This window comes from Scyliorhinus canicula, chromosome 16 (genome assembly GCF_902713615.1).
Source record: "Scyliorhinus canicula chromosome 16, sScyCan1.1, whole genome shotgun sequence".
NCBI lineage: Eukaryota > Metazoa > Chordata > Chondrichthyes > Carcharhiniformes > Scyliorhinidae > Scyliorhinus > Scyliorhinus canicula.
Genome location: NC_052161.1, coordinates 21,901,746 through 21,915,317, shown reverse-complemented (window position 1 = coordinate 21,915,317; position 13,572 = coordinate 21,901,746). Strand labels below are relative to the sequence as shown.

At 43.9% G+C, this 13,572-nt stretch overlaps 1 protein-coding gene across 1 annotated transcript in view; it reads right to left on the bottom strand.

Moving 5' to 3' along the window:
- The window catches only part of atp6v1ba (ATPase, H+ transporting, lysosomal, V1 subunit B, member a), a 71,238-nt gene that overhangs the window by 14,290 nt on the left and 43,376 nt on the right, over positions 1-13,572 (bottom strand). Inside the window, exons 7-9 of the mRNA XM_038773775.1 lie at positions 13,355-13,456; positions 9,985-10,082; positions 1,473-1,596 (exon numbers count right to left, since the gene is read on the bottom strand). Coding sequence (XP_038629703.1) covers positions 1,473-1,596; positions 9,985-10,082; positions 13,355-13,456 — 324 coding nt within the window. The remainder of the gene's footprint in view (positions 1-1,472; positions 1,597-9,984; positions 10,083-13,354; positions 13,457-13,572) is intronic.

Below are 13,572 nucleotides of genomic sequence, written 5' to 3'. Positions count from 1 at the left end.
TAGTAGTGGACATCACATAGCATGGCATAGATTCTAATATACACCCTCCCTGACATTAGGCAATGCTGGCATGGATTCAAACTCTTATTCAAGATGAACACTTAAGTGTGCTTATCCAAGGCGCCGCCACCTAGTTCTTTTATCCAATTACACAACCTTATGTATCAAACAGCAAAATAAAACAAATCTTGCAATTAAAAATTGAGTAAAACTGAAAATTAAAATTATTTTCATAATAGACAAATTCTTAATATAATTTATTTATTTTTCGGAGCTAGAGTTATTATACTTATTATGTTGTGACATAGGAGTAATTCCAATTTTTAATCATTAGACAAAAAATCCAAAATACATATGTTGTAACCAAGTCAGCAAAATACAGATAAAAAGAATCATAATGCATGCCCAACTTGTCTATGTCAAAAAAGTAGTTATGCAAAATCATGTTATTCTAATAGCAAAGATGTAGTTTACCAAAAACTATTAAAAAGAATGCTCTAAATCAAGGCCAATTCTTTTTCAAAGTTTTGTTAGTATTATTTAGGTTGAGCAATAGATGCAACCTCACCTCCAGACAACAACAGCAACATTCATGTTATGTCCACAGTCATTAGTAAATAAAGGAAACATCTCCCTATCTGAACAAAAACATGTTTCCACTTGAATTACACTTTCAACCTTGCTAACAGTGTTCCACACCAAAATTGCTTTTAAAAATACAATGGACTTATTCAACTAAAGGCTAAAGAGCAAATACATCTAACATAACAATAAACTACATGCAATAAACTACACGCAATCTCCACTTAGATATTACCATTAAATAAGAACTACAAACATTAAGCAAATTCTGTCCATTATTGGGAGGAGAATATGCCTTCAAAAAATTATATTCCATCATGAATGTGATAAGTACTTTTCAGTCACATTTTCAAGGACTAAAATCTGAACTGAACTTCAAGTTAATAAATACCTACAATGGGTTTTTAAACTGGGTTCTCAGGCTTTATGAAAGACAACAAAATTTTGGTTAGGCCACAGCTGCGTGCATATTTCTGGTTGCCTCAAATATATAAAATGGTGCATAAAATGGCATGGGATTCAGTACTATATTGATACCTTGGAGCCCTGTTTAGTTACCTTCGGGGAATGTCGGCCAGTGAGGAATCTTTACCATCATTGAAAATTATTTTGTGGTTGTTGTCTCTATTTGGAGATTCAGTTGGTTGATAAATAACAGGGCAAGCTATGCAGATTCTAGAAGGAACAAATGTGATCATGATTTTTCCTCATTCCATTCCTCCTCGGCCCCCTAATCTGCATTTTCCTAACCTACATTATGGACTGTTCCACTCACTCAGCAAACCTTTACATGAGATCAAACCATAATTAGTACTTCCCCTACCATTGAACATTTTACACATGATGTTTTCCTTTATACAAGATGAACATTCAAGGGAAAATGTACCTACCTCTCTCAAAGCCTCAGCATAAGAGCTCATGTCCGTTAAAATAACCAACACATGCTTTTCACATTGATAGGCCAGATATTCTGCAGAAGTCAGTGCAAGACGAGGTGTAATAATACGTTCAATGCTGTTGAAAGAGACAGCTATCCATTAGTATTCAGATCAGTACTAGTTAGAACGTGTACATTTCAGTATTAGCTTTATATCTACGTAATATTTCTGCTGTGTAACATGGGAGTAGCCCATTGAGCCTGTTTCACCATATGATGAGGTCATGGCTGCTATATGGATTGGCTGAAAATCCTCTCATATCTTTGGTTAACAAAAATCTAACATTCAGAGTTTTAAAATCAATTTTTTAAAAAATCATCTGTTGCCATTTGTGGTGGAGTTCCAAACTTCTGCCGCCACTTGTGTGTAAAAATATTTCCTCATTTCACCCCTGAAAACTGGACCAGTTGACATCCTCATACCAAACCAATTTGAAATTCTGTTCACTGTAATCACTATTTAAAATGTTTCACCATGCTGATCAAGTCAAAAAGTCTTCCTGTTGACAAAAAACATCTGCATTGTATCTAATTTGATTTTTAAAAAATGTTCTGCAGTAATACTAGAGATCATAGAATCATACAACAGAGAAGGAGGCTATTTGGTCCTTCATGGCCGTTCTTTGAAAGAGCTGTCCAATGACATCGAACAACCCATCTGCACGACACTGCTTCTCAAACAGGTCTAACTGCTTTTGAATGTTCCTATGGATTCTGATTCCACTAATAGTAATATTTACAATAATCTTTATTATTGTCACAAGTAGGATTACATTAACACTGCAATGAAGTTACTGTGAAAATCCCTAGTCGCCACAATCCGGCGCCTGTTCAGGTACAAGGAGGGGGAATTCAGAATGTCCAAATTACCTAACAGCACATCTTTCGGGACTTGTGGGAAGAAACTGGAGCACCCGGAGGAAACCCACACAGACATGGGGAGAATGTGCAGACTCTGTACAGACAGTCACCCAAGCCAGGAACCTGGGACCCTCGCGCTGTGAAGCAACAGTGCTAACGACTGTGCTACCGTGCCGCTGATGATCGTTTCAGGGTATAGCATTCCAGATCACAGGCCATGGTTTCCTCAATCATCCTTCCAACAAGAAGGCTGAACTCTAGAAGATTCTCCTCGTACATTTGTGTGGCCCAGAATAAGTCACTCTTACCAAAAAATTCAAAATAAATTTCAGTGGAGGAAGGTGCCGTTCAATGTATGCTTCTTCTCAGAAACATCTCCAGTAACTTAATATCTTTTGGGAAGCATGGTACAGCTGAACTAATAGAATATGGTTAAACCAATAACTTATGCAAGGCTAATATTTAGACAGAGTAATTACAGCACAGGAGGTGGCCATCCGTTCCTTTGTAGATTAATCCAGTCAGTTCCATTCACCCCACTGCATCCTGCAAGTTTATATTCTTCAAGTTCCAATCCAATCATTGAACATCTCCACTTCCACCACCCTCACACGAGCACGTTCCAGGTTATCACTTGCTGCGTTAGAAAGTTCACCAAAACCCCTACTCCATGTCTAGCTAATGGGGACAGTGTTTTTGTCCATCTTATCTAAACTTGTCATAACCTTATTCACCTCGGTCCAATCTTCCCTCAATATCTATCATGACAAAACGTTCTTCAGATACTAGCAACATTGATAGCATGCATTGTTCATTAATAACCATTATTTTTCCTTTATCACTAATTGGGCTTGCGTATTAAGAGTATTTTCTATTTGTTGGGTTTTTATTTTTTTCAAACTAGTTTTCACTGGTTCGAGCCTGTAAACCTATGGTTTGTGTAACAATATTAATCATCCTGAAGAGGACATTTTTGGGTAGAATGTGGTGCAGAATAAGGCCAATAACATGCACTCAATTCCTGTACCAAATGAGGTAATTCTTGGGCCTGCCTCCTTATCTTGGCCCATAGTGATATCATAGTTTGCGTAGGATTAGCAACCCTCAGATGATGAGGATGTTTTTTTTTAAATAAATATTTTATTGAGGTATTTTTGGTATTGTAACAATAAAATAAACAATGTACATGAGACTATAAACATAGTGCAAAAGCCACCTCCCTTCCTTACAGGTCACAGATGATGACCATTCTATGCTCGGTTTGAGCAGGTAACCAACAACCCGCTATCGAGTGCCCCAGCAACCCATAATTCACCCATACCCACCATCACAGTTTCCGAAGTCAGATCGGCCTTCCTGAAAGTGAACCCACGGAAGGCGATGGGCCCGGACGGGATCCCTGGTCGTGCACTCAGAACCTGCGCGGACCAGCTGGCAGAGGTTTTCACAGACATCTTTAACCTATCCCTACTCCACTCCGAGGTCCCCACCTGCTTCAAGAAGACCACCATCATACCGGTACCAAAGAAGAACCAGGCAACGTGCCTCAATGACTACCGCCCGGTGGCCCTGACGTCAGTTGTAATGAAGTGCTTTGAGAGGCTGATCATGAAGCGCATCACCTCCATACTCCCGGAATGCCTTGACCCACTTCAATTCGCATACCGTCACAACCGGTCCACATCAGATGTCATTTCCCTGGCCTTACACTCATCCCTAGAGCATCTCGAAAACAAGGACTCCTACATCAGACTGCTATTTATTGACTACAGCTCCGCCTTCAACACCATAATCCCAGCCAAGCTCATATCAAAGCTCCAAAACTTAGGACTTGGCTCTCCACTCTGCAACTGGATCCTTGACTTTCTGACCAACAGACCACAGTCAGTAAGAATGAACACCAACACCTCCTCCACAATAGTCCTCAACACCGGTGCCCCGCAAGGCTGCGTACTTAGCCCCCTACTCTACTCCCTGTACACACACGACTGCATGGCAAAACTTGGTTCCAACTCCATCTACAAGTTTGCTGACGATACGACCATAGTGGGCCGGATCTCGAACAACGACGAGTCTGAATACAGGAGGGAGATAGAGAACCTAGTGGAGTGGTGCAATGACAACAATCTCTCCCTTAATGCCAGCAAAACTAAAGAGCTGGTCATCGACTTCAGGAAGCATAGTACTGTACACACCCCTGTCAGCATCAACGGAGCTGAGGTAGAGATGGTGAGCAGCTTCAAATTCCTAGGGGTGCACATCACCAAAAATCTATCCTGGTCCACTCATGTCGACGCTATCACCAAGAAAGCACAACAGCGCCTTTACTTCCTCAGGAAACTAAGGAAATTTGGCATGTCCACATTAACCCTTACCAACTTTTACAGATGCACTATAGAGAGCATCCTCTCGGGCTGCATCACAGCCTGGTATGGCAACTGCTCGGTCCAGGACCGCAAGGAACTTCAGAGAGTTGTGAATACCGCCCAGTCCATCACACGAACCTGCCTCCCATCCATCGATTCCATCTATACCTCCCGCTGCCGGGGGAAAGCAGGCAGCATAATCAAGGATCCCTCCCACCCGGCTTACTCACTTTTCCAACTTCTTCCATCGGGCAGGAGATTCAGAAGTCTGAGAACACGGACGAACAGACTCAAAAACAGCTTCTTCCCCACTGTCACCAGACTCCTAAACGACCCTTTTATGGACTGTCCTCATTAATACTACACCCTGTCTGCTTCATCCGATGCCAATGCTTATGTAGTTACATTGTATATATTGTGTAGCCCTATTATGTATTCTCATGTACTTTCTTGAATTCTGTTCAATTCCCTTTCTTCCAATGTACTGAATGATCTGTTGAGCTGCTTGCAGAAAAATACTTTTCACTGTACCTCGGTACACGTGACAATAAACAAATCCAATCCAATCCAATCCAATGAGGATGTTACAAGGAGAGGGGGAGATGTGGTGGTTATCGGTAGTAAAACATAAGATTACACCTGTGTGTGGAGGTGGCCAGGAGAAGAGCAGGTTTCAACCAGATTAGGTCGATTCTTTTTAAGAAAAAGGTGAAGTTCGGACTGTTGTATCCAGCCCTTCTTTAGGTCACACACGAGGAACAGCACTTTTATTTCGAGTCACCAGAGGACGCGCTGGACTTCGCGAAAAGGAAAGGACTGGTGGTGGACTGAGAACTTTTGAACTTTGCTGCAACGTTCATGTTTTTTCTGGGTTTTTTTTAGGTTTCTTGTTTTCGCTTTGTGGAAGCTGTTTGTAATGCCTTTTTGCATTGATTTGGGACCAGCGGTAGAGCTGAGTGAGTTAAGGTTTTCATTTGCACTGTTGGGGGGTGGAGGTGTGCTTTTTAGATCTTGGTATGTTTCTGTCGGGCAACTGTGTGGGGATTGCTTGATGTTGAAGAATGTTTGCGGGGGGGGGGGGGGGGGGGGGAAAGGGGGAAGAGAGAGAGCGAGAGCGAGAGAGAGAGAGACTATACAGTGCCAGGGATGGGGGCCACCAAGCTAGATGGGCGGGCTAGCTCACAGAAGCGCAAGGGGGGGGGGGGGGGGAGGGTGTGCCTGTGTTCGGTTTATTAAACGGTTTGGGTTACAGAGTGTTGTTACTAGAGGGGGGGGGTAAATGTTCTGCTGACAAGGAAGGGACAAGAGAGGTGGTTGGGGGCAGAGGCTGCCTGGAGGCGGACCGGTGGGGGCGCGGACCATGGGCTGGTGGTGGGCCCAAAAAAGGAGATGGTTGATCGGCGAGGGGGGATAGGCAATGAGCCCCCGAACTAGGCTGATCACCTGGAATGTTCGAGGGTTAATGGGCCGGTCAAGAGGACACATGTGTTCACGCATCTGAAGGGACTGAAGGCAGCCGTGGTAAGGTTGCAGGAGATGCACCTTAGAGTAACTGACCAGATTAGATTGAGGAAAGGCTGGGTCAGTCAGGTCTTTCACTCGGGACTAGACTTGAAGGGTCTAGAGGGGTGGCGATCCTGATCAATAAGCGGGTGGTGTTTGAGGCGGATAGAATAGTCTCAGATGTGGGAGGTCGGTACATTATGGTCAGTGGGAAACTGGAGGGGGTGCAGGTGATATTAGTAAATGTGTACGCGCCAAATTGGGATGATGTGGGGTTTATAAAGAGAATGCTGGGGAAGATACCGGACCTGGACTCGCACAGGTTGGTCATGGGAGGGAACTTCAACAGTTATTGACCCTGGCTTGGACCGGTCAAGCTCGAAAACGGGCAGGGTGCCAGCAATGGCAAAGGAACTAAAAGGGTTCATGGAGCAGATGGGGGTGGTGGATCCATGGAGATTTGGGCAGCCGAGGGTGAAGGAGCTCTCCTTCTACTCACACGTGCATAAAGTGTACTCCCAGGTGGATTTCTTTATTTTGAGCAGGGCCTTACCAGCAGGGGTGGTGGACACTGGGTACTCGGCGATCACAATCTCAGAGCATGCTTCGCACTGGGTTGACCTGCAGGTTAGTAAAGACAGTAACCAGCGCCCGCACTGGGAGGTTAGATGTGGGACTTTTGGCTGACGAAGGGATGTGCGAGCGGCTGAGGAAATGTATTCAGAACTACCTACAGGTCAATGACGCGGGGGGAATTTCAGCAGCGGTGCTCTGGGAAGCACTGAAGGCGGTGGTCAGAGGGGAGCTGATCTCGATACGGGCCCATAGGGAGAAGATGGACGGACAGAGACAGACCAACTGGTAAAGGAGATACTACAGATCAATAGGAGGTATGCAGAGACCCCAGAGGCAGGGCTTTTAAGGGAACGGCGGAGGCTACAGGCAGAGTTTGGCTTGTTAACCACAGGGAGGGCGGTGGAGCAGCTGAGAAAGGCGAGGGGGGGCGATCTAGGAGTATGGAGAGAAGGCCAGCAGAATGCTTCACAGCAGCTTAGAAAGAGGGAGGCAGCTAGGGAAAGTAAATGACAGAGATGGGAATCTGGTTGGAGATTCAGCAGGGGTGAATAAGGCGTTTAGGGATTTCTACAGTAGGCTGTATAGGTCGGAAGGGCCGGAGAGGATGAGGCACTTCTTGGAGGGGCTGAATTTCCCAAAGGTGGACGGGAAGCTAGTAGAAGGGATGGGGGCCCCGATCGGGTTGGAAGAGATAGTGGAGGGTCTGAAGGCCATGCAGTCGGGTAAAGCCCCGGGGCCGGACGAGTAACCCAGTGGAGTTTTATAAAAAGTTCTCTGGGATATTGGGGCCGGTGTTGATGAGGATGTTCAATGAGGCAAGGGAAAGAGGGGTGCTGCCCCTGACGATGTCACAGGCCATGATTTCGCTGATTCTGAAGCGGGACAAGAACCCAGAGCTGTGGGGTCCTACAGGCCGATATCCCTGTTGAATGTGGATGCCAAATTGCTGGCCAAAATTTTGTCCTCCAGGATTGAGGATTGTGTTCCGGACGTCATTGGGGAGGACCAGATGGGGTTTGTTAAGGGTAGGCAGTTGGTGGCCAATGTAAGAAGGTTGTTAAACGTGATCATGATGCCCCTGGAAGGTAGGGAGGTGGAGGTAGTGATCGCAATGGATGCAGAAAAGGCTTTTGATCGGGTAGAATGGGATTATCTGTGGGGGGGGATTGTCATTAGCTGGGAGGGTGCAGATGGTGAAGATCACGGAGATTCCTGTTCATGTTTCAATGTCTCCCCATTTTATTCCGCGGTCCTTTTTTAAACGGGTCAACAAAGTGATTACTGGCTTTGTTTGGGCGGGCAAGACCCCTCAAGTAAGGAAGGTAATACTTGAGCGGAGTCAGGGAGAGGGCGGGCTGGCATTGCCAAATTTTAGTAACTATTACTGGGTGGCGAATATAGTCATGATCAGGAAGTGATCCATCAGAAAGTGGGTGGTGGGAGAGGGGTCGACATGGGAGCGTATGGAGGCGGCTTCATGCAAGGGCGCAGTCTGGGAGCGTTGGTAACTGCACCTCTGCCGTTCCGGTACTCCTCCAGTCCAGTGGTAGTGGCGGCCCGGAGAGTCGGGGTTAATGGAGGAGACATATGGGAGCAGAGGGAGCATCGGTCTGGTCCCCAATCTGTAATAATCACCAGTCTGCCCCGGGAAGTATGGATAGGGAGTTCCGGATATGGCGGAGAGCAGGGATTGAGAAGATGGGGGATATGTTTATAGAGGGGAGCTTTCAGAGTATGAGGGCACTGGAGGATGTCAATCTTCCCGCTCCTACCGCTAAGGGGGATTCAGGACAGGGTAGTTTCCAGAGGATGGGTAGGAGAAGGGAGCGTCTCGGACATTTACATGGAATTTATGGGGTCAGAGGAGACGCAGACCGAGGAGCTGAAGCACAAGTGGGAGGAGAAGCTGCGAGGAGAGATAGAGGTTGGTCTATGGGCGGACACGGTGAGTACAGTCAACACGTCCGCAACATGTGCCAGGCTCAGCCTGATACAATTCAAGGTCGATCATCGGGCTCACATGACAGTGGCCCGGATGAGCAGATTCTGTGGGGTGGAAGACAGGTGTGCAAACTGTGCCGGAGGACCAGCGAACCATGTCCACATGTTCTGGACATGTCCGAAGCTTAAGGAATTTTGGCAGAGGTTTGCAGATGTCATGTCCACGGTGTTAAAAACAAGGATGGCACTGAGTCCAGAGATGGCGATTTTCGGGATGTCGGAAGATCTGGGAATCCAGGAGGAGAAAGAGGCAGACGTTCTGACCTTTGCTTCCCTGGTATCCCGCAGACGGATACTATTAGCTTGGAGGGACTCAAAGCCCCCGAAGTCGGAGACCTGGCTATTGGACATGGCTAGCTTTCTCTGTTTGGAGAAAATCAAGTTCACCTCGAGAGGGTCACTGTTAGGGTTCGCCCAGAGGTGGCAGCCGTTCGTCGACTTCTTCGCGGAAAATTAATCGTCAGCAGAAGGCGGAGGGGGGGTTAGTTTAGCTTAAAGTAGGGGGTTAATACAGGTGGGACCTGTAAGGGAGGGTGACGGCTTTTGCACTATGTGCATAGTTTCATGTACATTGTTTATTTTGTTGTTGTTACAATACCAAAAATACCTCAATAAAATATTTATTAAATAAAAAATGACTCCTTTGAATTCGATAAAAAATAACAACTTGAGAAAATATGGTTTGACATGACATAATGGGATAATGGAGTGTTTTATGCCAGCGTAAAAGTGTACAGAAAATACATAAATGGCCTAACCAATCTAGACATGCACAATCAATCACTCCTTCAGACAAACAAGTCTCATCTGAGTGTTTCTTGATAGATTGCGAATGGCGGTTTTTATAAATGTATAATGGAAGAAGATGCATTTGCAAATTACATTCTGCAGTTACTACATGGAATTTTCCAAATAAAATGGCAAGGAAAATATTTCTCTTTTGCAAAATAATAGTTTTTGGGTCAAGATCTGTATACCTGATGGCATTGCACATTTTCCTTGAAAGTGTGTTTATTTGTGGTTGTTGCACCTGTCGTCTTACAAATATGTGCTATTTTTATGAATTGCAGAAGCCTGTCTAATTTCACACACTCTTTTGGTTTAACTGCTGCAAGAGGGCAAAACTCACTTCCTGATCTGTTATACTGAGGTACTTACGTTGGATCATTTGCAAGATTCAAAAAGAGACAGACGTTGTCCATTGATCCATTTTCTTCAAAATCAGACTTGAAGAATCTTGCAGTTTCCATATTAACCTGTTGTATAAAATGCAAATGATCAAAAGAGAATCAGCCCATTTGGTTACCCTTAGATTAATCATAAATATTTCTAATATATTTCTCAAAACCAGTAGATAAAACATGGAGACACTAAAAATGTACAAGGAACTGAATAAAGATTCACAGCATAGTAGGGTATTTGAAGTGGCCAACAAGCTTCAAACCCTGGTGATAATGTCAGAGAATCATTAAACTCGAGGGGAAAGGGAAAGGAATCGAGAAGGAATGATGTAACATGGCACAAAAGTAAGTACGAAAATTACAGACCACTAAACAGCATCAGATAAATATGTTGAAAGACATTCTGGAGAATAAATGAAGCAAGCAGAGAAATATAAAAGGAGGGAGGGAGGCGACTGGCATTTGACAAATACACTGGACTTCAAATAACGTGCGACTTGAAAGACATGAAGACTTTTGTATAATGCCCTTTGTGGTTTGTTTCACTTACTTTTAAAATTAACTTTTAATTACTTTTAAAATTTAGTGACTGATGGAGGTGAATGCAGTTGCCACTTTGTGCCCTGCAAAACCCCGTAACATGAATGACATATTAATCATCGAATATTAGAAAAGTTACAGCACAATAGGAGGCCATTTGGCCCATCTTGTCCATGCCAGCCCAAGGACACCCAGGTGCCCTTTCTAATCCCACCTTCCTGCACCCCATCCATAGCCCTGTAGCTTGCAGCACTTACTGTGCAGGTCCAGGTACTTCTTAAAAGATTTTAGGGTCTCTGCCTCCACCACCAACTCGGGCAGCGGATTCCAGACACCCACTATCCTCTGCGTAAAAAAGTTCTTCCTCATGTCCCCTCTACACATACTGCCTCTTATCTTGAATATATGTTCCCTGGTTCTAGAATTCTCCACCAAGGGAAACTATTTGATCCTATCCACTCTATCTCTTCCCCTCATAATTTTGTACACCTCAATTAAGTCACCCCTGAGCCTTCTTTGTTCCAAGGAAAATAACCCCAACATATCTAACCTCTCCTTGTAGCTACACGTTTCTAGCCCTGGCAACATTTTTGTAAACCTCCTCTGTATTCTCTCCACAACAATTATGTCCTTCAGATGTGAGCTGAGGAAACAATGTTGACCAAGACACTGGGAGAACTCCCTGCACTCTGACAGTGCCATTGGATCCTTCATCTATACCTGATCTAATAGTACTCGCAGGCAGAGGGTCAGTTCAGCAACATATCCAAAGGACTACATTTCTGGTAATGCATTATTCCCCAGTTCGGGGTATTTAAAAAGTACTCTTAGATGACACCTAAATTGTGGTTTGAACCCACAGATTCAGTTAGTGAGATTAACAAATGACCTGAACTGACACATGGGGAAATTTAGGTACTTTAATTTTTGTCAGGCTTTATGACAGTGCAATTCAGAAGACGTTGCAAACAGAAAAGTGAAAGGCTTGAAATGGAGAAAGGGGATTTCTGAAGTGGACCACAAATGGCAGAATGAGAGGTTCAAAGGACTGTAGTGCACAGAGCCTTGTTACTAAATAGGAATAATTAATATGTTGCATGACAAATTTGAAAATAAGTTTATCATATGAATCTTCGCCATATTGTTATCACTAAGGTATGTGAAAGTAGGTTTATATGGATTGTAAACACAGATTGTGTTAGCAAGTCATCCACAAGAGACAAAAATGAAGCAATTCTCTTCCCCCAAGATGCAGCTCAGCCGTACACATCTTCTGTGCAGAATGTATAAAAAGGATGCTATGCAACCAAGAACTTGGGTATCCCTGTTCATTTGATACGGTGATTTTTAGCCCAAGACTTACATATTTGTATTGGTCCAAGTTACAGAAGAGCTGTAATGCTACATGCCAATAAAATTCTGCTCTCATGAGTAACACACCATTTAATGCACCTCATTCATACCTGTACCTGGATTACAAAAAGCTTTTTCGCTGTTTCTGGTTCTGCAGTATGCCTCCATCCTTAAACATGTAACCTTTTGTTCTTTCATCCAGAAATATAATGCAGTATTTCAGAATTAGATGTGCTCCTCCTCAACATACCTAATATCTTTCATGCAAAAGTGCGATGTTAAATCAGTTTAAGCAAAAATTTGGGGTGTGCAAATAGGGCCACGTATTTCTTATAGCACAAAAGATCTGACAGTTAGTCAAAAAACTCTAAGTCTGGCAATTTTCAAAGGCAAGAATTTCATATCACTTGTTGAATTTAGTTCAAAAGAATGAGCCAAACAATTCTGCTTCCAGGTAGGTGTCCTAGATTTAAAAAACATTCATTAAAGTATCAAGAAAGTTATTTCCTAAAGCTTTTCCTGAGACACATGCACATTTACTCATTGCTTATTCATAGATAGCACTATTCATAGATGGTGCTGGGCTCATTAAAATGTTTATATTAATTAAAACTGGGCAAACTATGGCCCAAGTAGATGTGTGTATCAGGACCCTGAGGAAGTCCTTAAGCATGGGCATGCATGGGAATTACCCAGGAGGTTTAAACTTCCGATGTGTGTTCTCTCTGTTGCCCGGGGCCCTGCACGAAGGTCTCTGACCCTTAGCCTTGGTCAGAGACCTGGGCTAGACCTTCATGACTTACCTCGATAGCTTTATCAGGAATATTAGACAATTACCCCACAATAACCCCTCATAACCACCGGACTATCCCCCCAACCCTTTCACTACCACTTGCATACCCACACTCATTCATTCATTAAAAGACTGAACCTTAAATACTTAGCAGAATGTAGAATTTACTGCCAATAAAAAGGGGATGTCATACCAAGTGACTCTACTCCGTTTGCCGGAGTTAGAAAGGAGATGGTGGGCTCCCTGCCTTTCCCCAGCCCGGGTGGGTTCAGCTCGATGGAGAAATTATCCCGGCTTTAAGTTATCCTATCACTCCCAGCCCAGGATCGAAAATCCGGAAAGTTCCCATATCCGGCACTTATCTGGTCCCCAGTTTCCTGGATACGGAATCTGGTACCTGTTGCCCCATTTAGTGACATCACTGCATATTGATTATCACTCTTGCCATCTATTCTGGTTAGTTTAGCAGGATTCAAGACGAGGTAAACCAAATCACTCCCTGCTGACCTTTAGTGAATAGGCAATTGTGGACCACCAACAACTGCAGCCTTGGGAACTGTATCTGCCACTTTACACTTTCATCATTAACGGCAGCACAATTAATTGGTAAACCAATTAACAAGATCTACACAGCCTTAACCCCTTTTTCTCATTCACTTACACCCATAGCAGCAAACACAATGGCAAAATTCTCTGCACTGTAGTCCATGACATCTTTGGATTTTTGAACTAGGCCAGCTTGACGGCAGATCTGGGCAGCAATCTGGAAAACAATTCAGATATTTTAGAGATTTATTCACCAGAGACAGTGTTCTTAATGCATCCAGTACCCCACAAAACCATTTATTTTTTTTAAATTAGTGAATGAGAAACTTTGCA